Below are 27003 nucleotides of genomic sequence, written 5' to 3'. Positions count from 1 at the left end.
TATTATTTAATTCCTCCCCCCGTTTCCTGTAAAACGATATTCAACTACTGTTGTTTCAATTATCATTGATAGGGGCGCGCTAGTCGGAAATAGTCCACGGAATTCTGCAAGTGGTCCCCGTCATACTGTTCCAGAGTAGTCTCGTTTGTCACGTGACTTGTGTACTTGGAGCAAAATGGTTCACCACTGCTGCGCCTACGGGTGCCGCGAAAGATCTCAAAAGGGCGGTTCTGTGACATTGCACAGGTGAACAAGTATTAATAGAATAGTTAATAGTATATGTCATTATGATTTATGGCTGTTTTGTTCTCAATAAATGGTTTTTGCTAATGGATACCGCGGAAGTTTTTGTATTTGTTTTGGTGTAAGCTTTGAGCGTACAGATATAATTTTGTCTCTTTTAGCTTCCCAAAAGATCCGAGCAGGAGGAAACTTTGGGAAATGAAAGTACGAAGGCAAAATTTCAAAGTCACCGATTACACGAAAATTTGCAGTAAACATTTCACGGATGATTGTTTCGACAGAGAGAAATTCGGTGGTACATGGTTAAAATCAGATGCTGTTCCAACCCTTTTCAATTTCACGTCTCATGTTTTGAGTCCATCAAAGGACAGGAAACCACGCAAGCAAATAATTCCCTTGGATGGCTCTTCATCTGCAGAATCTTGTGAGAATCAAGGTAAACCAATCGCTTTGATAGCTTTAGTTAATTTAGTTTGAATGTTTATGTGCAGTATCAGTAGTCATGTAATATACCCATGTGTGAAAAGATGTTGAAATGCCTGACTTCAGTACAGTTGTTTTTTCGGAGAAAGTGTTTTCAAAAAGTCGCGACACGGAATTATTGAATGTTAAAAATCATTGAAACATAGGGTTTCACAATTTTATATAGATGGGTTGTGACTTCTGGTGATGAAAATGTTTCTTTTAATTTGGAAATTATTTATTATTAGGTACTCTACCGGTTAAGGTAGGTTTTTGGATGGACACAGCTAATAAATAAATATTTTGTGACTCCTAACAAAACACAAAATCCAGTATCCTACTCTACATCAGGTCCCTACTCTTCATCTCCGAGTGCTTTCTTCCTCCCTTCGTCCAGTCCAACATCCCTATCCTGTTCCTTCCCTTTCCTCTTTTGCCCAACATTCTACCCTCTATCACAGTCTTCAACATCCCACTGCCGGTCAACACCCCCTTCATCCACTTTTCCTGCCTCCACAGCATTCCTCCCAACAAACCCCTCTCTTCACCCACCATACCAAGTACTTCCTCATTTGTTTTCTTCTCTGTCCATTTCACCTTCTCCATTCTTCTCCACACCCACATTTCAAAAGCCTCCAGTCTACGTCTATCCTCCTGCTTCAATGACCACGTTTCCGCGCCGTACATAGCTACGCTTCACATCAAAGTTTTTACGAGTCTTTTCTTAATATCCTTACTCAACATACCTGTCATCAACTCCCTCCTCCTTGTGAAAGCCTCTTTGCACAGCGCAATGCTTCTCCTTGCGTCCCTACTACTTGAACCGCGTTGGTCCAAAACACTTCTGAGATACGTAAATTGTTCTACCTGCTCTAGTTCTTGCCCTCCTATTTTAATGTTTAGCTTAGCCTTTTTCTTTCTGGAAAATTTGAATATAAATAATTTATTATAGTATATTATAGTAAGTGAAAATTGTATCAATTAATTTATTGTTATGAAGTGAGTTGTTTTTAAACACGTTTCTACTGGTGCATGTACATAATTTTGATTTATAATTACAAGCAGCTACGGATCGACTGGAGAAAGATCCTAGCAATAGCTAAAACTAATACTTTGTTAGTTGTAGCCAATCTTCTACCCAATGTATTTGCTAAATTTTGTAAAAATTTAAATATAGACAGTTTTACACGAGCCTATTGTGTGTATTCTGATGGTTTCTATTCAATCATCTACATGTTTTCCAATCTGTGAGTTGTTCTGTGTGATTGATTCATAATATGGCATAATAATAATAATAAACAATTTTTATTGCTCTGGGAGCAAAGTCCCTTGGAGCAGAATACATGTTACATGAGGTTTTGAAACCTATTGAGTGAAACAGGTTTACATAATGCATAGAATAAGGTAATTAAGCCAGTCACAAAACATAATTTAACATTAGTTGAACGAAACATATAGTACAATATATACATACAAATTCAAAGAACAATAGTTAAATATTTAGCCTGATAGAACAGTAATGAGGCCATTTTGGTAGTGTGGTAGACAGATATTCAAACATGTTCCTGCTGAATTGGGATGTGTTCCTGGATAATTTTACTTTATTAGGCAAACAGTTCCATAGTTTAAAGGATGAAATACTGAATGACTTCATATATAGCCGTGCGGTATTTGGGAAGATGGAATGTTTTTGTAATGTGGGTTGATCTCTTTGTCGTAAGTGAATTGAATATAAAATTTTCATATAAATATGAAGGGGTTTTAGAATTCAGAACTTTAAATAATTGTGAGGCCTTTTGAAGCATTCTCCTCTGTTCGAGTTTTACCCAATTCAACATTTTATAGTAAGGAGTTACACGTTCATTAAAATGCATATTAAAGATGAATCGTAGACAAGAAGTTTGGAGCCTTTGTAATTTTGTACTTAGCTCCTTGTTCCCATCAGCGTAGAAAACTGAGCAATAGTCGAGATGTGGTAATACTAACGTTTGAACAAGCTTCTGGCGTAATATTATAGGGATTAGGTGTCTGAAATGCTTCATTGTGTAAAGAGTTCTGTGAAATGGCATTTACTTGCTCGCACCAGGTTAGGTGCTGCTTAGATAAACTCCTAGGCTTTTCACTGTATTTGAGTAAATTTGAATATTTAAAACACTTATTTTAGGGAGTTCATAAGTTTCATGAGCCTTGCTATATTGAGTGAATATTAATCATATGATTGTGCATTAATGGTATTTGTATTCACTGTAGAGTGAAAAATAATAGCGTCTCCTTTGAATTAGAACTACTCGTATAATATTTCAAAATACTAATTTATACCTCCATAATTATTCTATAGATTCATCATCATGTTGTGTAGAAAGGTTATTTTAATGCTGAAAGCATGTAGCATTACTTTGCATCTTACAAATGGGACCATACTCATATGGCAATCAAATGCAGCTGCACACTTCTTAGCATCTCTTTTCCCATTCCGTACTATTTGCTAGTGCCAAATTTGCCTTTTATTTCATAAACTGTGAATATTATTTTGCCGTTGGAATTTTTTACCCGCAATTCAAGAAATTAAGTTAAATATTATGCCTGTCAGTTGTCTGTGTGTCACACAATGGTGTGTACCCATACTCGACATGTTTCCACTTGCACACTTTTGCATATGTTTTAAGAGTAGGAAGGCTTGGTATATTTTGTTCCTGCTGAATTGAACACTGGTGTACTGTGCCATGTAAGGTTTCACAGTTTGTGTCCCTCATATGGATGATGCCTTGGGACCTCACACAATGAGCTTAATTCATTCCTAATGTCTAGCAAAACGAAACACGAGTGAAGCAAATAGAATTTTCTGGTATAAATTAATGTAAGATACGATAATGCCATCCATGCCATAAAAAATAAATAATGTGCAAAGTATATCCATATAAAAAGTTATATATACCATGTATACATTCTTTGGGGTCTTGAATCATTTTCATCTTTTATTCAACCATAAAATGAACCAATAATTGGTTTATGATACATTCTTCATTCTTTTTTACTGGGAAGCTGTCTATAAACATTTGTTTTCTTCGGCACTTCAAATTGTTCTGAAACAGCAGCAGAGCAGTAAGATGAAATAAATTTGTAGCATGCATAGCGACAGCTTATAAGGGTGATGCTTCTCAATGTATGATGTAACTGTTTTCCATGCTTTCTCATGACCTCCACGTCACATTTAGTCTCTCCTGGATTTAACACTCCTTGAAGGCTTGTGAAGTTTCGAAAAGGTATACATGCAGGGATTAAATTATCAAATACTAATATTTGCACAAAATGGTAGCATAATATGGTCTTTCATTGGCTTATGGCCAGTTAAGGCAGTCTCCTCTGCTGTTGTACAGATACATCTTCCAGAGGAGACCTGTCTCATCACAATTAAAAATCTGTTCTGGCGGGTATCCCTCAAAATCTACAAGATTCTATCAATCTCTGTTGATGAAGTTCTCTGCTGCCTTGGATTGGGAATTTGATGCTTCACCATGCCTCTCAACACTGTGAGTGCAAGTTCTCCTCTTAAACTTCTCGAACCATCCATGGCTTCCCTTAAATATCTCATCTTTGAGCATTCATGATCCTGGCATTTTCTTAACAAGGTCAGGAATTATCACTTTTGCTTTATCACAAATATTGTTCTCATTAATATTGTCGTCTTGCAATTGTTTTGTTTATCCATATGAGAAGCTACCTTTCAACAATCTTAGGAATATATAATGGTTGCGTTGATATTCATGCCACTCCCACTGAAGCATCTGTCTCCTTAATTTTGTCCTTGCTCTTGAAAAAATTGCAAATAGGTGATGTAGACCGATTGTATTTGCATGCTAGATCAGCCACGCTCACCCCTTGTTCACACTTTTCAATGATTTTGCATTTCATTTCTACTGTTTTTTATTCTCATATGGCTGTCTTCTTGCATCATTTTTCTTTGAGGGCATTTTTTAAATTATGTACATAGTATTAATTAACTTGGCACAAAAGGAAACACAAATAATGTGTCTGAACAGTTTTGGAGAATTGTGTGATCGCCAGAAACACTTAAATGCTAGTGGAGTGGGTATTTAACACAAACTGAAGTAGCCTGCCGCAATCAAGCTGGGAAATCCTCTCTTCTCGTCTCTCATGATGCGAAAAGTTGCTGGTGAATCAAGTCTTGTTTAAAATATTTTTTGCCGATTATGCAAATAACTCACCATACAAGGTGCTTGTTAAGCCAGGTTATACTGTACTTACGTGGGTAGTCTGGGTACCTAGATAAGTTTCTCACCTAACAAATAAACGAGGCATTTTTCTTCAAAGTTATTTTTTTTCCAACTAAGTCCATATACTTTTTTCAGGGATACTCGTAACTTTTTTAAGATATAAAAATAGTAGCCGATGCCCTTATCTGCAAAATAGGCATTAGTATGTGGATTATTTTATTTACACAATTACGTTGCAATTAGGTGATTTTTCTGGTGGCATCGGTCAAGTTTGGTCAAAGTTATCACTTAAAATGAAAATTACTTACAGACACACATAAAAACAGATAAGAGACAAAATATTTTTACATGCAATGACCCTTCCTCATCACATACAAAATGCCATCCGCATCACATACTAACAATATTTTCATAACTACAATGAAGTTTATTACCCAGTGGCTGCTTTACATTTATACTTAAAACTTCTAAAATTGGATGGAAAGGGCTCAAACAAACCTCCAGGCAGCTGGTTCCAATCAATTATAGTTCTATTTAAAAAAGAGTATTTTTTCTTATTTGTTTTTCGAGTCATTATTTTTATTTTGAAACTGTGGTCGTTTTTTCCCTTAAAGTTAGGCTTTTCTATCCCTTGCCATAAATCTTCCCATGCTTCGTCCTTTTTAACAATTCTATACATCGTGCCTAACCTACTCCTTTTTCTTCTGTTTTTCAAACTCCCATTTCAGTGTATCTAACATTTCTGTGACACTATCTGTACTTTTGTACCTTCCGAGTACATATCTTGCTGCCTTTCTTTGAACTTTTTCTATCTTTTTAATACGTCCCACCTCATATGGATCCCATACTATGGAGGAGTATTCTAGGATAGGGATAGCCCGTGCCTTATATGCTTTTTCTTTTGTGGCTACGCTACTTCCTTTTAAATTTCTCATCACCCAATGCAAAACTTTAAATGCCTTCCCTGTCAAATTATCTACTTGGACTCCCCACCCAAGATCCTTAGTGAAATAAATGCCTAAATATTTGCATTGACTGGTACATGGGATTCTTTCTCCAAAGAGGGTGTAAATTTCCTTTCCTGCATTCTTTTTATTTGAAAAATTTATATGCTAACTTTTACTTATATTAATGCCCATATTATTATTTGTAACCCAAATAACCTCCTCGTCCAATGAAAATCTCTATCCCTCGGGCAAAACTTCTAGGTTAGAAACCTGGTAAAAGTCACTGGGAGCTAGATCTGATGATTATGGTCAATGGTCATCCAATTCAATGGGTTATTCATACATTTTAGCCATCGTGACTGTCGAAGTAGGAGCAGGTGTGTTGTCTTGAATTAAAAGCACTTCCTTCTTCAAATGCAGTAGTGTTTGCAACTTCTGCCTATCTTCAACTTATCAAGTAATGATGCATAATACTCTCCTATCATTATTTTACCTCTTTGAAGATAATCAATAAATGCAATTAAGTGACTATCTCAAAAAACAGTCACCATCACCTTCCTGGCCAATGGAACTATCTTAGCCTTTTTCAAAACAGGTTCACCCAATGCAGTCCACTGTTTTGATTGGTCTTTCTTCTAAGGAGGGTAGTGGTGGATCTAAATTTCATATACAGTTTTGAATGAAAGAATTGATGCAAAATATCTGGCTCGCTTCGCTTATACTTCCCCAACAGGGCCTTGGAAATGTTCATTCAAATGGGTTTTTGGTCCTAAGTGAGTAAACATGGCACCCAAGATCCGGATAGCTTGCTCATGTCCAGTTCTTCAGTCAATGTATGATAAACAAATTCTGTTGATAGGCCCATAGCCTCTGCTGTCTCTTTAACCTTAATTTGATGGCCATCCAGGACCATTGGGTGAACTTTTTCGATTTTATCACCTGTTGTTGCAATTTTCCAAAATTTCACGGTCCTAAATGATGTTCCCTGTACACCCTGAGTCCCTGTACACAGTGTCCAACTTACCTTTGATCTGCCTTGCCATATTGCCTTTCAAAAACAAATATTTAATTAAAGCAAGATACTAATTTTTTTCTATTTTTACAAAGACCTTCCAATGACTCCCTGAAACAGTTGTCAAACTGAGGTCAAGTCAACTGAGTATCCAAAAAGGCTGGAATTTTGGTGATTACCTTTCCACGCATGTGCAAATGCATTTCCAAACTTTAATTGAAGAGTGCTACCATCTTCATGTTAAGATGGAAAGTTTTCAGATCACCCATGTGATTAGAATGCTTTGCCAACTCCTTTCAGGTTTAATTTTAAAGGGGTTGCTATCATCTCATTTTTATCCTTTGAAAAGTGATAAATGGTGCAATTTAATTGCTTGCATTACTTTTGGAAATTGTGCATCAGTTAGAAAGTTATGAATTTTATCGTGCACAAGGTGCATTCAAGTTAAAACTACTCCTATATTTTTTTCTCACTGACTAATCACTCGAAAAGAATGAAACTTGTGTCACTTCTTGATATGATCTCCCTGCATCCTTGCACCTTGTTTGCAGTTTCGATGCCGTGATTCCATGACCTCTGCAAATGTTTCTTCAGGAGTCTGTTTTGTCCCCTGGAAAATTGCTGGCAGTGTCTTTCATTGTTGGAAACAGTTAAAACTGCTGCACCATATTCACGTGATGCACTGGTGCATTATCTTGGTGAAAGAGCCACGTGTGGCCTTTTCTGACAGTTTTTCATGCAATGCTGGAAGGAGCTTCTTCCAAACATCTTCATAGGGTGAACGTGTCACCGTAGTGCTCTTAGGAACCCCATGAGTAAGGAATGCTCCATTGCTGCCCCAGAACGTAGCCACAATTTTTTCAGGACTGACACCCAAATTTTTTTTGGTGGTGGTGACTGTGCTTGTCAAGGCCAAGATATTTTTGGTTTTGTCGCAAGTATGCGACATGGTTTTCCCTTCCTGGCTCCTCCGAATACCCACCCCAAGCAATCAACGACGCAGTGTTGCAGGTGTGCAGCATGGTATTCCCTCCCTGGTTTTCCCCAAAACTCCCACATGACCAACGACAATGTTTCCCAGCGATCAACAACAATGGTATTCCTCCCCTGGTTCCCCCGAAAACTCCCACGTGACCAACAACAATGCTCCTAACTTGGGTATAAAAGCCCTGATCGCGGGGCGAAAAGCAGTCAGTTGGTTATCTGGCGGTGACCGGTAGAGCACGATGCTTCGGCTATGTTGCGCTTGTCGCGACAGCGTGCCCTATTTCTGACTCAACGACGGACGAGGGCCCTGCCTAGGTTATGCTTGTCGTGACCGCGTCCGCCTTGCCATACTCCCTTCCTTCCCGGTGGACGAGGGCTCCGCCTAGGTTATGCTTGTCGTGACCGAGTCCGCCCTGCCATACTCCCTTCCTTCCCGACGGACGAGGGCTCTGCCTAGGTTATGCTTGTCGTGACCGCGTCCGCCCTGCCATACTCCCTTCCTTCCCGACGGACGAGGGCTCCGCCTAGGTTATGCTTGTCGTGACCGCGTCCGCCCTGCCATACTCCCTTCCTTCCCGACAGACGAGGGCTCTGCCTAGGTTATGCTTGTCGTGACCGCGTCCGCCCTGCCATACTCCCTTCCTTCCCGACGGACGAGGGCTCCGCCTAGGTTATGCTTGTCGTGACCGCGTCCGCCCTGCCATACTCCCTTCCTTCCCGGTGGACGAGGGCTCTGCCTGGTTATGCTTGTCGTGACCGCGTCCGCCCTGCCATACTCCCTTCCTTCCCGGTGGACGAGGGCTCTGCCTAGGTTATGCTTGTCGTGACCGCGTCCGCCCTGCCATACTCCCTTCCCGACGGACGCGCGTTGGTGTACTGAGGGTCTAGCCATCCATAAGTTGCGTATATCTTTGTAAATGGTGCATTTTAACTGTATTTTGTATAATAAACGATTGTTTGGGTAACACTCGGTGTAGTAATTCTGACTTTCCCCGATACCCTTTGTGTCGCACCATTTAGGAACGCCCCTTGCGACAGTTTGTTGTCACACGACATCCTTCCTTATTTGAACTGTTACACCCACAAATTGACTTTTGATACATCCATGACACCATCACCTTGTATCACTCAACTGGTGATGGATTTAAATTGATGTCACATGACACAAATTAAGAAAATGAATGCTTACACGCTCATCTTGTCATGAAAACATGGCAATTTGAAGTATCAAAAACAGTCCCCACTCTCACCACTGCCTCTAGCATTCTTTGTGCCATAGAGTGTTACCATCTCTGTCATGCACTGACAAAGAGTCTGGTTATTTTAAAACAAATCAAATGTTTTTATTTGTTTGCAATCCTGAGAAAAAAATCTGAGATGCGTAACTTGAATACACCTTATATTAATTCCTCTTTCATTGGGAGAAGTAAGTGAAGTTGAATTTTGTTCTTCCATTATACTTTACCTAATGCCTAATGTTTGTTGCTTTGGATATTTATTTCACATGCATTGTGGTATGGGGTAAATTTGATACTGTGGGTCTTAGGTGGATTGCTACATGTAAAACACTACCCTAACTCTATTTTTTATTTTAAGTGGAGGTACTTCATTTTCTTGAGGCAATTATTTGATGCTTACTACCCTATGTTTGTGTATTACAGGTACCAGGAAGGATGTGGATTCTAAGATTAAGGATGGAACTGCTGAAACGGTAGGCTTTTAGGGTATAATGATATCTCCTTGTCAAACCTACCATCTACCTAATTATACAAACACATATGCATACTTGTGTGAGTGTATAGGTGCGCCACAAAAACTTCATTTTCAAACCTTACAAATTTAGTGAAGGGATGGTGCTTCAGGCATTAATTTGCTTTACCAACCCTACAAAGAAAACACACAAAATTTGGAATATAATGTATTTATTTCTCAACATAATCTCATTTCAGCTTTATACACTTTTCCCTGTGATTTTCAATAAGTTTGTTACCCTTTTTATAATAAGAAGTCTTGCTCCTCAAAATAGCCGTTGACTGCCGACATCACTTCTTCACGGTTGAAAAACCTTAGAACACCGAGCCATTTTTTCAAGTTTGCGAACAGAAAATAATCTGAGAGGGCTAAATCTAATGAATAAGGTGCATGAGGTAGCAATTCAAACTTTGATTCATGAATATTGGCCATTGCAATAATGGATTTTTGAGCTGGTGCATTGTCTTGATGAAACAACACTTTCTTCTTAGCCAAATGTGGCCACTATTGCTTGATTTCTTTGCTCAAACACTGCAATAAGTTCACATAATAGTCACCATTGATTCTTTTCCCTTTTTTAAGATAGTCGATGAAAATTATCCCACGTGCATCCCAAAAACCCAATGCTTGCAGATGAAACAGTCTTTGCCTTCTATGGAGCCGGTTCTCCCTTTTGAATCCATTGTTTTAATTGTTCTTTTGTCACGGGTATGAAATAATGGACCCATGTTTCATCCATGGTTATAAAACGGTGCAACAATTCTGCTTTGTTGTTGTGAAACTATGCTAAACACTAAACACTATTGAAACATCTTCACAGCACTGGTTTGCTCGAGTGTGAGCAAACAAGGCACCCAGCTTTCACATGTTGAAATTTTCAGTTAATATGTGATGTACTGCACTTTTTGAAATGCCGACTATGTCTGCTAGCTTGTGCACTTCGTGGATTTTCTTCACTGTTTCTGGAATCGTTTTCTTATTTGGTCGACCATTGCGATGCTCGATTTGACAGCTCATTCGTCCTTGGTTAAACTGATACCCATTACTTTACCGTCGTAAATGAAGAAGCAGACTCACTCAGAGTAGAATCCAGTTCAGCTTTTATATTGGTTGGGCTGAGGTCTTTCAAATAAAATTATTGTATCACATGACGATGACCAATTTTCTCCATTTTCACAAATTCACTGAAAACGTTCAATTTTGATGGCTGCCAAACAAATGCTAAACAGCGTAGGGTCTTCAAATTCAAACATATGCTTCATAGATTGCATGCTTTCTAATATAGTGCTTTTTTCAAACAACTACCGCCAGCTCTAGACCAGGCCGGGTACTTCTGGGTCTTCCCATGTACAATTTTAAAACTAATCCATTGCAATTATAATATTAAAACCATTAATTAGGATTTCTGTTATTGATTGCCCCAATGTGCGTAAATAGAAATGAGGACTTCCCTAGAGACCAGAATTTTTCTCTGACATTATTGATGACTCGAAGCTGAAACATAGACTAATTACTTACTCAGCTAGGGTACCAAGTTTATTTATTGATAACCAGAGTTTATTTTTGCTGAACATAATAGTTTGCATTAGAATTGCAGCCAATAAGTTTTTGAATGGATTCTAAAAGAATTAATGAATGCATTAATTGACGATAATGCAATTAAAATTGAACAAAATTATAAGCATGATTTATGCAGGCAATTTCAATTTGTAATTATTATATTCTACCTATTTCAGTTATGTAATAAGTTATACATTTATTTATTGTTGAAAATTGCTATAAGATTCATTGCTTCCCAAAAAATCAAAGTGCAGAAAAACTAACTAAAGAAGAAATAACTCCTCGGAGTGTTGGAATAGCTTAGTTGGGTTTAATATTATTAGCAGAGGTAGCCTCTTAGGCCGCTGATATTATGCACAACTCATATAATAATTGTAAAATTTAGTGACATCAAAATTCATGTTGCAAGTAAGGGTGGTTATTCATCTGACTATTTTAGTGTCTATACTTTTCATCTGTCTATTTTCGTATTCATGTTTATTTTAGTGGTTCAGTTTGATATGTTGAACTTGCTTTGAAGCATATAAGGTCTGTACAGAAAAAGATGAGGCTGGTCTTTCTATGCGCAAACTGCTTGCCGGATCACAATCAGTGAGGTGTCGCCTTCTAGCAGCATCTGTGAGAAGTAAAACAGCACCTTACTCTTGGCCCTATCTTGACTTGTCTTCAAACAACAGCGATTCTTGTCTGAGCTTGCACATGCTTGCTGTACAAATTCTTGTGTCATAGAGAATGAAGCTGTTAGAGAAGCAATTCATATTTATTGAATGTTTTAACCACAGGAAAAGTGTAAATGAAACTTATGAAATGATTCATTAGGCATTGGACAGTAAATCTATGAGTCGGGCCGTGTTTTTGCTGGTACATCTACTTCCAGTCGGGGCAAACCTCGACGGATGAAGAATCGAGAAGTGGACGACCACAACGTCAACAAATGATTCCCATGTAAACAGGGTGAATGATTTTGTGGAAGCAAACCATAGGGAAACTGTCAGGGAAGTTGAAATTAATGTTGGATTGTGTTTTTTGACATTTTGATAGAAATTTTTGGGATGCAGCACGTAATGTTCAAATTTGTGCCATAAGTGCTAATGGATAAATGGAGCAATAAGCATCTTGACATCAGCCAGAAACTGCTCAATTGTACAAACGATGACCAGAACATTTTAATCATCTTATTCATTACAGGCGATGAAATCTGGGTTTGTGGTTATGATATAGAGACGAAAGCTCAGTCTTCACAGTATAAGGGGCCATCTTCCCCATGACCCAAAAACTCAGGTGTTGCGATCAAACATTAAGGTGAAGTTGATCGTTTTCTTTGATTGATAAGGGATTATTCACTAAGAATTTGTCCTCTTAGGGCAAACAGTGAATGTGCAGCACTATATAGAGGTTAAGAGATGCCATGTTGCGGAATAAACCACAAATGTGGAAAAACAAGGATTGGTGCTTCATCACAACAATATCTGGGCGAACGCATCATTGATTGTTACCCAGTTTTTGGCCAAAACAGCTCACTAGTTATCCTCCAGCCCCTCTACTCCCTGGATCTTTCTCCAGTGGACTTATGATCCTATTTTTCAAGTTGAAATCCACCTTGAAAGAGTGTCGATTTGAAACTATTGAAGACATCCAACAAAATTGTTCAGCAGACTTAAAAGTTATCCTGAAATAAGCATTCTAGGCAGCATTGATAAGCTGGAAAAAACATTGGGAGCATTGTATCGGCAGCCAAGAACTTCTGAAGGCGATAAGCATGATTAAAGGGCAACTAATAAAATTGAGTATTCATTCAAAGTGTCTCATCTTTTTTTGAACAGACTTTGTATATGTTAACAAGTACATGTGAAGTAAATTAAAATTTGGCTCTGTTGAGAAACAGTTAATCAGGGTTAAATGATGTGTTTCATCTTTGTTATTTCTAGTATCACTAACTTCAAGAGATTAAGAGTTCAATTAAGAGTGATCTTAGTGTTGGCTTGAACTCTACTATCTTCTATCGAACTAAATTTTGTGTTGATAACTGTGGTAGTGGTCAAAGTTTGCTTAATATGTGATCTATATGTGACATAGGCTTCTTTGATGTGATTCTTTTATTGTGTCAGCCTCAGCTTAGTTGATAGGTAACTCTATTGAAGTGTCTGTTTTTTTTGTTTCCAGTTGGTTGATTCTTTCAAAGCTTCTGTTATCTGACTCCAAAACTGATCCCATGATAGCATGGGCTCAACTTTATCCCCCTTATCCATCTAGCCCTTGGGTTGAACATACACAAACAAACCTGTTGGCTTTTTCTCCTTGGGCAAGGTTTTCCTTTCAAATATCAAAAGAAGTAGCAATTTTGTTTAATCTGCGCAGTTAGGCAACACAACTGTTTTCTCATGTCCACAAGTTTTAACTATTACACTTTAAGCACCTTTGGAATCTACATTTTGTGTAAGGGCATGTTGAACATTAGTGGGACCTCATCCATATTTGCTATTAGTGAAAGTTAAAAATTTTCTCTTTTCTGCATTAATAACAAATTTATCTAACTTAATAATCTTTTCTTCATATTCTGTGGGCATCTTTTCTGTTATTTTAGTTGTCATTCTCATATGTGGGTTTATTATTATTATTCATTTCTCCTCATGAATTTGGGAAATCATGATGTTAATCCTGTAAAATCAGCTGTCTCTGTTGGCGGCAATCTTCCTTTCTTATTTAATAGCCAATTTTATTGAAACTAAAAATCCTGAACCCTTGTGTTCTAATGTCAAAGTAATTGATTCTTCTTCTAAGTCCAGCCATTTTGTAGTTCCTCTTCCGGTGTTTGCCAAGTGCTTACCTTATCAGTTGGTGGTGATCAAAAGTTTCTCTGCTGCTGTTTCTGTGTTCTTTCGCTTATGTAATCATTTATAGGTTAAATTCAATATCATAGCAGAATCTGCATTGTTTTAAGCTATGCTGTGCCACAAAATCTCATCATGAAATTAATTCTGGTGATTTGTAAAAATATTTCAAATTTAGAAACATATTCCAATTGCTTTTTCAATGTTTTTGTTAATGCACTGATGCTATTGTTCAGATTATCCATGATTGCATATGTGCAACCATGGCCACCCTGGATTCTTTCTCAACCAACCTATTTTGAATGATAAACTCGCCAGTATGAGTCAAATATGGTCATAAATGTGCTGCTCTAAAGTTCACAAAGTAGCAAAGTATGCAGATTTACTGCTTCTGAACTTATTTAACATAAATACTCCCTCTTTGAGGGAAAGAAAAAAAATTCATTTATCAACTTATTATTTTTAGGGAATGGAAAAAATAATAGGAAGATTAAGGGAAGGCTCTCTTACAAAAACAAAAAATAGAATACTTTTCAAATGTTTATTAATATCAATAATACAATCAATTGAATTAAAAAGTTTTAAACATCAATTACAACTCACACTATGTATGTACAAGAACTATATGCCAGCAAATATGGCATGCATAATGTTATCATCACTTCAATGGCATCACACAATCTTCTCTAGTTCTTGAAGCTGATATTTGCGTGGGTTGTTGTTTGCACTATTTTTGTAACCTCTGATGATTCTCCAAAGTACATGTGAAATTAACTTCTAATCTTAGTCACCACAGCTGTTCAACACAGTTTTGGGATGAGGATCAAATTGACATTAGAAAATTGTCTCGCCCAATTCCTTCCTAATGAGCACTGAATTTTAGTCCAAAGAATCATTCACCCCATTTTTCCCTAAACTATTTTGTTATTACGCAAGGGTATTATTTATTATCACTGCATTTTTCAACTTCCTTTTCTTTCCTTCACTTTCTATCCCACTACCTAGTATTACTGAATACAGGCAATCCTTATTTACTTCACTTTACTTCTCTATTTCTAAACTGCCTCATCAAAAATACTCTGCCATACATTTTTACATACTCTCTTTTCATCTTACTGACCCTATTATTCCTCTTTGAATAAGCATCCCTGGCCCATATCGTAACCTAAATTTATTAATTAGCTTTCTGTTCATTTCTATCCTCATTTCTGGGTTAACATTATTTCATAATCCTATTTCTTTCCATTTCCAAATCACCTCATTGACATGGCCTCATAATGAACTTATTCCTTAAAATTCCTATCATTTTCTTTGCTGCTCTTTCCATTCCCTTCCTAAGATGCACCCCTTTTTCCCCAACCATTTTCATTCCATAGTCCTGATTTGGCAGTTTCCTATCCCGTGCAGGTATGTATGAACAGGTATGTCTGGGCGTGCGTACATACGTGTGAGAGAAAGACTGTGTGCGTGAGAGTGAGTGAGAGACAGTGCATTTGTGTGTATGAGGGAGAGAGACAGACAGTGCCTGAGAGAGAGAGAGTGCGTGCGTGAGAGAGAGAGAGAGTGCGTGCGTGAGAGTGCGTGGGAGAGAGTGCGTGCGTGAGAGTGCGTGGGAGAGAGTGCGTGGGAGAGAGTGCGTGGGAGAGAGTGCGTGGGAGAGAGTGCGTGGGAGAGAGTGCGTGGGAGAGAGTGCGTGGGAGAGAGTGCGTGCGTGGGAGAGAGTGCGTGCGTGGGAGAGAGTGCGTGCGTGAGAGAGAGTGCGTGCGTGAGAGAGAGTGCGTGCGTGAGAGAGAGTGCGTGCGTGAGAGAGAGTGCGTGCGTGAGAGAGAGTGCGTGCGTGAGAGAGAGTGCGTGCGTGAGAGAGAGTGCGTGCGTGAGAGAGAGTGCGTGCGTGAGAGAGAGTGCGTGCGTGAGAGAGAGTGCGTGCGTGAGAGAGAGTGCGTGCGTGAGAGAGAGTGCGTGCGTGAGAGAGAGTGCGTGCGTGAGAGAGAGTGCGTGCGTGAGAGAGAGTGCGTGCGTGAGAGAGAGAGCGTGGCAGAAGGCGTGTGCGTGCGAGAGAGTGCGTGCGAGAGAGTGCGTGCGAGAGAGTGCGTGCGAGAGAGTGCGTGAGAGAGAGTGCGTGAGAGAGAGTGCGTGAGAGAGAGTGCGTGAGAGAGAGTGCGTGAGAGAGAGTGCGTGAGAGAGAGTGCGTGAGAGAGAGTGCGTGAGAGAGAGAGAGTGCGTGAGAGAGAGAGAGTGCGTGAGAGAGAGAGAGTGCGTGAGAGAGAGAGAGTGCGTGAGAGAGAGAGAGTGCGTGAGAGAGAGAGAGTGCGTGAGAGAGAGCGTGCGTGAGAGATTGCGTGCGAGAGAGATTGCGTGCGAGAGAGAGGGAGCGTGCGTGCGAGAAAGAAAAGTGCGTGTGTGAGATAACGCACTCTCACGCGCGCTCTCTCTCACGCACTATCACGCACGCTCTCTCTCTCACACACGCACTCTCTCTCTCTCACGCACGAACTCTCTCTCTCACACACGCACTCTCTCTCTCACGCACGCACTCTCTCTCTCTCTCACGCACGCATTCTCTCTCTCTCTCTCACGCACGCACTCTCTCTCTCTCTCACGCACGCACTCTCTCTATCTCACGCACGCGCTCTCTCATGCACGCAATCTCTCTCTCACGCACGCAATCTCTCTCTCACGCACTCACTCTCTCTCTCACGCACGCACTCTCTCTCTCACGCACGCACTCTCTCTCTCACGCACGCACTCTCTCTCTCTCTCACGCACGCATTCTCTCTCTCTCTCTCACGCACGCACTCTCTCTCTCTCTCACGCACGCACTCTCTCTCTCTCTCACGCACGCACTCTCTCTATCTCACGCACGCGCTCTCTCATGCACGCACTCTCTCATGCACGCAATCTCTCTCTCACGCACGCAATCTCTCTCTCACGCACTCACTCTCTCTCTCACGCACGCACTCTCTCTCTCACGCACGCACTCTCTCTCTCACGCACGCACTCTCTCTCTCACGCACGCACTCTCTCTCAGGCACGCACTCTCTCTCTCTCACGCACGCAATCTCTCACGCACGCACTCTCTCTCACGCACGCACTCTCTCTCTCTCTCTCTCTCACGCACGCGCTCTCTCATGCACGCAATCTCTCATGCACGCAATCTCTCACGCACGCAATCTCTCACGCACGCGCTCTCTCACGCACTCTCTCTCACGCACGCCTCTCTCTCTCTCACGCACGCATTCTCTCTCTCTCTCTCTCTCTCTCACGCACGCTCTCTCTCTCTCTCTCACGCACGCACTCTCTCTCTCTCACGCACGCACTCTCTCTCTCACGCACGCACTCTCTCCCACGCACGCACTCTCTCTCTCACGCGCGCTCTCTCTCACGCACTATCACGCACGCACGCACTCTCTCTCTCTCACGCAAGCACTCTCTCTCTCTCACGCAAGCACTCTCTCTCACGCACTCTCTCTCACGCACTCTCTCTCACGCACTCTCTCTCACGCACTCTCTCCCACGCACTCTCACGCACGCACTCTCTCTCTCTCACGCAAGCACTCTCTCACCCACTCTCTCATGCACGCGCTCTCTCATGCACGCACTCTCTCTCACCCACGCACTCTCTCTCTCTCTCACCCACGCACTCTCTCTCTCTCTCACGCACGCACTCTCTCTCTCTCTCTCACGCACGCACTCTCTCTCACGCACGCACTCTCTCTCACGCACGCACTCTCTCTCTCTCACTCTCTCTCACCCACGCACTCTCTCTCTCTCTCACGCACGCACTCTCTCTCTCTCTCTCTCTCACGCACGCACTCTCTCTCACGCACGCACTCTCTCTCACGCACGCACTCTCTCTCTCTCACGCAAGCACTCTCTCACCCACTCTCTCATTCACGCACTCTCTCACGCACCCTCTCTCACGCACGCACTCTCTCTCACGCACGCACTCTCTCTCACGCACGCACTCTCTCTCACGCACGCACTCTCTCGCACGCACTCTCTCGCACGCACTCTCTCTCACGCACTCTCTCTCACGCACTCTCTCACACGCACTCTCTCGCACGCACACGCCTTCTGCCACGCTCTCTCTCTCTCGCACGCAATCTCTCTCGCACGCAATCTCTCTCGCACGCAATCTCTCTCGCACGCAATCTCTCTCGCACCCACTCTCTCTCTCGCACCCACTCTCTCTCTCGCACCCACTCTCTCTCTCGCACCCACTCTCTCTCACGCACGCACTCTCTCTCACGCACGCACTCTCTCTCACGCACGCACTCTCTCTCACGCACTCTCTCTCACGCACTCTCTCTCACGCACTCTCTCTCACGCACTCTCTCCCACGCACTCTCTCCCACGCACTCTCTCCCACGCACTCTCTCCCACGCACTCTCTCCCACGCACTCTCTCCCACGCACTCTCTCCCACGCACTCTCTCCCACGCACTCTCTCCCACGCACTCTCTCCCACGCACTCTCTCCCACGCACTCTCTCCCACGCACTCTCACGCACTCTCTCCCACGCACTCTCACGCACGCACTCTCTCCCACGCACTCTCACGCACGCACTCTCTCTCTCTCTCACGCACGCACTCTCTCTCTCTCAGGCACTGTCTGTCTCTCTCCCTCATACACACAAATGCACTGTCTCTCACTCACTCTCACGCACACAGTCTTTCTCTCACACGTATGTACGCACGCCCAGACATACCTGTTCATACATACCTGCACGGGATAGGAAACTGCCAAATCAGGACTATGGAATGAAAATGGTTGGGGAAAAAGGGGTGCATCTTAGGAAGGGAATGGAAAGAGCAGCAAAGAAAATGATAGGAATTTTAAGGAATAAGTTCATTATGAGGCCATGTCAATGAGGTGATTTGGAAATGGAAAGAAATAGGATTATGAAATAATGTTAACCCAGAAATGAGGATAGAAATGAACAGAAAGCTAATTAATAAATTTAGGTTACGATATGGGCCAGGGATGCTTATTCAAAGAGGAATAATAGGGTCAGTAAGATGAAAAGAGAGTATGTAAAAATGTATGGCAGAGTATTTTTGATGAGGCAGTTTAGAAATAGAGAAGTAAAGTGAAGTAAATAAGGATTGCCTGTATTCAGTAATACTAGGTAGTGGGATAGAAAGTGAAGGAAAGAAAAGGAAGTTGAAAAATGCAGTGATAATAAATAATACCCTTGCGTAATAACAAAATAGTTTAGGGAAAAATGGGGTGAATGATTCTTTGGACTAAAATTCAGTGCTCATTAGGAAGGAATTGGGCGAGACAATTTTCTAATGTCAATTTGATCCTCATCCCAAAACTGTGTTGAACAGCTGTGGTGACTAAGATTAGAAGTTAATTTCACATGTACTTTGGAGAATCATCAGAGGTTTCAAAAATAATGCCAACAACTACCTACCCGAAGATCAGTCGTGTGACTTATTGTATCAATAAGATATTGCGTGAACATTTAGCTGTGAAAAAAATTTATTTGCATAGGATCCCGCATAATATCACAGAAGCTCGGAAAGATGCTAGTCGCAATTGGTAGAAAGAAATACAATTGCCATAAGTCAAAACTGTATAACATCTACACAGGTAATGAATATTGGATCTATTAGTATGAGCCAAAACGTTAAATTGATGGGTCATCCTCTCTATACAGCCCTGATTTACCTCCAAATGACTTTTTTATGCCCATTTATCCAGAATAATTTGCTTGGCCAACGTTTTACCTGGAGAGGCCGTTGATGCATTCAAAAACCTCAATATGTGTGGAAAAAGTTATACAAAAATTGGTTTGAGTGCATGCAAAAGTGTATTGATAATCATGCAATAAATTACTGTCTTTTCATTATTAGTCTCAAAATAAAAATAGCAACCCTTGTAAAGAGGTAGTCCCTAGGGGCTTTCCAAAACCTATCTTTAAATAAGTAGAACACCTTGAATGAATTTCCCCTGTTCTACAGTTTTTGCCAAAATTTCTACATCTGCATTTTATCTCCACAACTCACCAAAACCATTTGTATGGCTGGGTGGCTCAAGGTCCAAGTGGGATGAGTTGTTGATAAGGGAGGATTATCGAAATGAGAAGGGTACTTGGGCGTTACCGTTGCTCATTACATCTCCTGGTTTAAACACACACGGGGAATATGTTGACAAGCTAACACAAAATTAGGGTTTATTAGAAGATTACTGGGTTTATTTAATGAAAAGGTTAAAGAGAGATGTTATCTTTTGCTGATTAGGCCTCATTTAGAATAACGTGCAAATGGACATACTATTGTGCATTATAAACTACCTTGTAAATAAATGAAAAAATATTTTAAAGGAAAACGGAGCAAACACACAATGTTGAGCTTTCAGGAAGCAATAATAAACATTGAAGAATGGCATTGAACAATAAATAGCTCATGAAGCGACCTAAAATAAATCTTGAAATATATTTATCCTGATTTTTTAAGTGTTTTGCATGATCAGTGATTGCTTTTATAATCATAAATTCTACTGATTCATAAGCTTGAAGAACATCACAGAAGTTAGATATGACTTCAAGATTTAATAAGTAACCACGTAGAAAACACATCGAATTTTATGTGAACAAATAATAAATGCCAAATTTAGATAAAATTTTAATTATTGCTTATTGAAAATTTTTCATATTGGCAGCATAAAACAAAAGCATGTGTTATCAATCATGGAGCAAAAATAAAGATAGCAAAGAGATTTCGCGGGAAACAAATGAGTGGTGCCGCTCCATTTGTTCAATAGTCTTGAAAAGTGTAGTTCATAAAACAACATAAAAAATGCTTACATTACATAATATGAACGCTCCTAATATACCGGGAAATGGAATTATCCATATCATTGTGTTCAAGTGTACGTGCTTGTATGTATGTAGAGCTTGGCAAAGAGGCTTTCACAAGGAGGCGGGAGTTGATGACAGGGATGTCGAGTATGGATACTAAGAAAAGAGGAGCATAGTTATGTATGGTGTGGAAATGTGGTCACTGAAGCAGGAGGATGGAACTAGATTTGAGGCTTTTGAAATGTGGTTGTGGAGAAGGATGGAGAAGGTGAAATGGACAGAGAAGAAAACAAATGAGGAAGTACTTGGTATGGTGGGCGAAGAGAGGGGTTTGCTGGGAGAAATCATAAGGAGGTAAGAAAAATGGATGAAGGGCTTGGATTAATTGTCATTGGGATGCTGAAGACTGTAATAGAGGGGAGAATGTTAGGCAAATGAGGAAAGGGCATGAACAGGATAGGAATGTTGGATGGCAGGAAAGGAGGATGGAAGTATGCTGAGTTGAAGGACTTGATGCAGAGAAGGTTGCAGGATTGTGTTTTGTTAGGAGTCTCTAAATATTCATTTGATAGTTGTGTCCATCCAAAACCTAACTTAACCCGTAGATTACTTAATAATCCGTAATAATTGAAAAACTGCATATATATGGTGGAATACAGAATAAGAACTAAATTCGTGAACAGGGTTGTTTTTAGATTAAATCCGTAAGTGCAGTTACATCACAAGCATTGCAAGATTAAAAAAATGCCAAGGTTAATATTTTTGCATAACTGAAAGAAAAACTACAGTAGTATCTCATCGAATTGCGAATATAATTCGCTAATGACCTTAGTTGTTGGCCACTTCCCTTAATAACTTGAACTACAATTATGTGCACATAACAATATTCTGTACTCGCCTTGTCAAGCAAGTCATTGATCCCTTCTCTGTGCATTATATTTCATTTAATTCATTCACATAAAATTAGTTTCACTGTTACCATCTTCATCATGGCTGCCTTGACAAATTACTCTACAATGAATACCTGTGTTCATTTTTCCTCATATCCAGCACTCACTCTGACCACAAAACCAGATGTCATCCAACTTTCTTGTCACTCCATTTTATTTTAATTCCATACCAGCTTATGAGGCACACTAAGATTGATGAGATGGTTATATGCCTGAGCAAGACTTGCCAATATTTATTTTATCTCATTGTTAGAGGTCTCTCTGTTAACTCTGGCCTTCTTATTGGAATCTTGATACCATGGGTTTTTCTGAGCCATGGCATGCCTGAGAATATGATTGATAGCCTCTCAAGCAAATTCTCTTCTCCACAGGTAAACCCAGCCAAAGCTGATGGTTGCTCAAGTGGTGAAGAAGTGTGCTTGGTGTGTCGTTGTGCTATTCCTCCTGGCTTTGCCATCAACTTGAATGAACCATCCGAGGTCACCAAAATTATTCTCCTACAGCACTTGGAGTCAATTGTAGACATGAAAGGAACAGTGGCTGATATTGAGGTGGTGTGTCGAAGGTGCTCTTCATTGTTGAATTATATTGATAGAACTGAAGAAGAGATGAAAGTACTCAAGGGAGCCATCAGCATGTGCATCCTGGCAAAATTTGTAAGCGAGGAAGTACAAAGAGAGAATGATTTGAAGAATGGCAAGCTCATCCTTGATAAGTTCTCTAGCGGCTTAGGTAAGTCTTGTTATTTTATTTGAAATAGACTTCAATCAATATTATTAAAATTGTATCAGCTATGAAAACCATTAGAAATAAGTAAATGTTTCAACACATTTTTAATTTCATACTGGTAGAATGGGGACGCAGTAGTCCAGGGGTTGAACCTTGGACTACTGACCAGATGGGCCTGGGTTTTGATTCCTGGGCATGCCTCTCTGGGCACCTTCAGCCCCTCATCTTAAGTGCATCCATGAGCCATTCCTACAAAACCAGTAGCGTTTTGATAATTATATGTAAAATTTGCTTCTTATAGGGATTATTTGTTGTAACATGTAAATGTTCTCCTCAAAAATGAATCCCTTATGTTGTATTTATATTCAACCTCATTTGAATAAGCTCACGGAAAAAATGTCTTTCTGTGGACTAGTAGTGCTGTCCATCTTATCTTGTCCTCATCCATCCAAACTACACTGAAATGCCTGAATTTTGTCGAAATCTGGACTAGCCAGAGTACTTTTCATGTATCTGTAATTGATGATAGAAATAAATTTTAATCTTTCAGGAGAAAAGCAGTATGTGATGTCATTGGAGGATATATTTTCATTAAGGGTGAGTGAATTTTCAAGGAAAAAAATAGGAATATCAAAATTAGAATATGCTATATCAAATCATATTTTTGAAAATTTGTTTGTGCTTAATTCTTCAGGGGTGGCAATTTCTTTGACATTTCATTTTCATATGACTCTTTGTGAAAATCTTGCTATCTCAAAAATTATTAAACCTAGAGGTCTGATTCAAAAATCATCTTGTACCTTTTGAAGTGAACCTTATATAATAAGTTGAGCTCAAAATCATGACTTCATACTGAAACTGAGGCAGATATGTTTTGGCGAGGGTTAAAAATAGAATTAGAGGCCAATAATTGATTATGATGGGGTTTCATCTAAAGCTTCATTTTGTTATGAGTAGACCTACAACCGAGTTTCCAGAAAATCATGATTTGAAAGTGCATATTTATTTCAGCCAGGCTATTTGTGGTAATCTGACTGTTTTCGAGTTTAAATATCTCACATGAGTCCTAATGAAGAAGTGTGAAATTCTGAAAGAAGCCTTGCATTAAACCTTTCATTGCACTCCAACTAACGTTGACTCAACTGATTTGGTCGGCAAGATAGTGGAAAATTTAATTTATTCTTAGAATGCAAATTAATATATTCACTGCTAAATTTTGTATTAAATCCCTTGTTTAACTCGATGGAGTCAAACCAATATCCTTTGAGCTCCTTTTGAGCTATCCTTCGAAGTAATAACGTTGTCAAGAAAATCTTCATTTTCCTGGACGCAGTCCAAAATTTCTTGCGAAATTGCCACCTGGGATAGTTTTTGTTCCTCGCTCAAGACTTTCAGCACCAGCTTCTCGCACACTTTCCTCATTGCAAAATCCTCTGTTACAATGGTGTGGATGGTGCCGACTAAAAGGCCGGTCTCCTCCCTGATAAGGGCGATGGTTAAATGCCTGTCGGATTCCAAAACTTTTTTCAATTTGGCCACCTGAGTATCGGTTTGAGCGGTTGTTGGCCTCATCTTCGGTGTGCTCCTGGTCTTCCTTAAACATTTTGTGCCACTCAAAAATTCTAGTGCGGCTTAAGGCATCATCCCCATAAGTCTGTTTAATGAGTTCAATGATTTCCCGAGTTTCACGCAAAACTTCACAGCGCAGCATTGCTTGACGGTTCGCTCTATGCAGGTGCGACGACACCACAAACAATCACATGTCACAAAACTCCACCTCCTGTCTCAATGCATACCCGTAGGTGACTGAACTAAAGTGCACCTGAGTGGTGGGAGACCTCTCTACGGAGCGGACCGGTCTGACACCCATCCACTGCTTTTTGTTGAGGCTACAGCAAACCAGTCATGATACTTATTGTATGGACCTTATATAGTGTCAAAATGTACCTGTATTTTTACTTTTCTTTGACGACTCCTATACTTACATGATATGTATGGTTAGTGAGCAACAAAATATTGTTGAGACATTTGAACCAAGGCATCAAATAACCAATGTACATACTTCTGTTGACCTAATATTCATATAGAGATAATTGAAGTTCGTAAACTTATCGTAAACTATATGAAACATATCGTGTTTTATTTCTAGATCGAAAAGAATGCTGGCTCCGAAGTAAGAACTGATGGAAGTGTTGCACAATGTAATAAATTGCAGAAGGATAATCAACATTCTGGAGTAGAAATTGCAGATGTGTTCATCCACACAGACTTAAATGCTCAAAAACAAACAGATGATGAGGTTGCCATGGTGGTATTAGGTGTGGATAAACAAGCGAGGACACCTATTGAGGAGGAGGAGGGGTACATGGAGGCAGTCATGATGAAAGATGATGCAGGGCTTGTTAAGGATAAAGTCACAATGGCGATTGTAGTTCAGGATGTTTTTAATCAGTTGGATTCTGTAGGTAAATCATTGGGGACACAGAAGATGATCATTGAACTGGATGAAATTGCACCCAAAATACCTTCTCCAAATCAGATTTCTTCAGTTGTTCAAGTTGTTGAAGATTCTTCATCAGTTAATGAAGCATTGTTAAGAAGTACCAAAATCCTTAAGTGCAAAATCTGCACTTTTAAAACCATTTATGTGGCAGTAATGATTTGGCACTTACGTGGGCATGCAAGGAAAGGAAGGCGGTGTGATTATTGTGATGTTAATTTGCCTGAGCGGAGGTTGTGTATGCCTTATTCCAAGGGAATCAGGTCAGGCATTGAATCAGGCTCTGATTCTAGAGTCTCAGTTTATGAAGCACCAGATCTGACTGAATCAGAAGTACATAATTATCCAGTTGTAGAGGTTGCGAGTTCTGCTGAGAGGTTTTATAAGCATGTGTGTAAAATTTGTTCCTTTAAAACTGATTATGACTCTGTGATGATATGGCATTTACGTAAACACATGAAAAATTGTTTGGAGTGTGATTACTGCTCTGAAAATTTACCTCCTTGTAAGTCACTCAGACAGGCAAAATATGTTCAGCGAAGGAAGAGAGAATCAAGAAGTATTAATGCAAAGGGCTGTGCAGCAATGGTGACCATTAATGAGAAAGCTGTGGAAATGTTGCAAGCTGAAGAAAGTAGCACTAAAGGGACAGAGAAAAAAGATATGAAAAATGGCATATCAACATTTATTTCACCTGTTGGTTGAGCTCATTTAGCGTCACCTGTGGTTATATTGGAGTGATCTTGCTTTGCCACAGTTATTTATTAACTGACAGTGATAATTCCTCAGGATCTCAATTGGCTTGTTCCTAATGGATGAATTCAAAGTGACCGTGTACAATGGACTCTTGTTAGAACATTTGTTTGAAGCTCATTTTCCCTTCTAGCACATTAGTCACTTGAAGCCTCATTTAATTATAATTAATATGTTTTGATAACCTCTTTTGTTCATCAGGCCATTAACTAAATTAAAATGTTCGCATGCATAGGGTTAATAGTTCAGAGGCAAATTATCAGACATTTATTTCAAAAGGGACTTTCTCATTTAAAAAGATGTAAATTACCTCAAATTAAATTTCATTCAGGTTAATAGTCATTAAAAATAATTGTGTTATATATTCAAGAAGTATTTATCACAAACGTACTTTGTTCTTTTTTGTGGCATAACCATTGTGTTATTAGGTATTTGTGATAATTAGTGATATATGCTAATTGTATCATTAAAAGTGAGAAGTGCTGGAATATCAAATATGGAAAATCATTTTTGAAAGGCAATTTTTTTATTTTAAAATCTTAAAATGTCTCCAAGAAGGCGACAAAAATCCTCATGTGAAACATAAGAGAAGGATAACAGAGTATTAGCTCTTCTAGCTGAAAGCATTTTGATGTTTGTATGCTATCATTTATTATTTTTTATAAAAGTACAGCACTTGTGGGAAGCTACATCTCTGAAAGTATTTTTTGTGCACTGCACAGTGAATTGTATTCAGTGATATTTTTGAACATCTCACCCTGCTGAAGTTGTTTATTATTTTGAAAAATATAGTAGTAAAAAGTATTTATTTATGAGGATGTTAATAATTTAATTTTGCAAGCATTTTTTAGTTTGTGAGTCAAACAGGTTCATAGGTTTCCTACCCATTGTCAATATGTTGTTGGAAACTTCATTTTCTCTGCTATATATATATATATATATATATATATATATATATATATATATATATATATATATATACATACACACACACACACACACACACACACACACACCGGCGGAGGTGTCAGCATGGCTGCTCCTGTCTGATCGATTGATGACATTCACAGCCACCACTTGCCATGTACAGTGGAACCTCTTAGCTAGCACCTCACATATCAAATAATTCGCAGAACAATTGAGCCATATTGTAAATAAATGATTTGATCCACGAGCTGCGTTTCACATAATGACTCATGAGGAGAGGAGAAGTCCTGGATTGTGTGCCTAATACA

At 39.7% G+C, this 27003-nt stretch overlaps 1 protein-coding gene across 1 annotated transcript; it reads left to right on the top strand.

Moving 5' to 3' along the window:
• The first annotated feature begins 157 nt into the window (after positions 1–157).
• Positions 158–26444, top strand: LOC139698869 (uncharacterized). The gene is made up of 6 exons (XM_071597813.1): positions 158–246; positions 405–679; positions 9548–9597; positions 22158–22518; positions 23066–23112; positions 24665–26444. The coding sequence occupies exons 1-6, from the start codon at positions 176–178 to the stop codon at positions 25718–25720; spliced, it is 1860 nt and encodes a 619-aa protein (XP_071453914.1). The 5' UTR covers positions 158–175; the 3' UTR covers positions 25721–26444.
• The last annotated feature ends 559 nt before the right edge of the window (positions 26445–27003 follow it).

This window comes from Hetaerina americana, unplaced genomic scaffold (genome assembly GCF_022747635.1).
Source record: "Hetaerina americana unplaced genomic scaffold, ioHetAmer1.1.p SCAF_9, whole genome shotgun sequence".
Taxonomy (NCBI): domain Eukaryota; kingdom Metazoa; phylum Arthropoda; class Insecta; order Odonata; family Calopterygidae; genus Hetaerina; species Hetaerina americana.
Note: the sequence above shows the minus strand (reverse complement) of the source record. Positions and strands in the feature narration are given on the sequence as shown.

Coding starts and splice junctions, on each gene's coding strand:
- LOC139698869 (XM_071597813.1), top strand. CDS start 176: ATGGTTCACCACTGCTGCGCCTACGGGTGCCGCGAAAGATCTCAAAAG. Junction 9,598..22,157: donor AGGATGGAACTGCTGAAACG/GTAGGCTTTTAG, acceptor TCTTCTCCACAG/GTAAACCCAGCCAAAGCTGA. Junction 23,113..24,664: donor AGGATATATTTTCATTAAGG/GTGAGTGAATTT, acceptor TTTTATTTCTAG/ATCGAAAAGAATGCTGGCTC.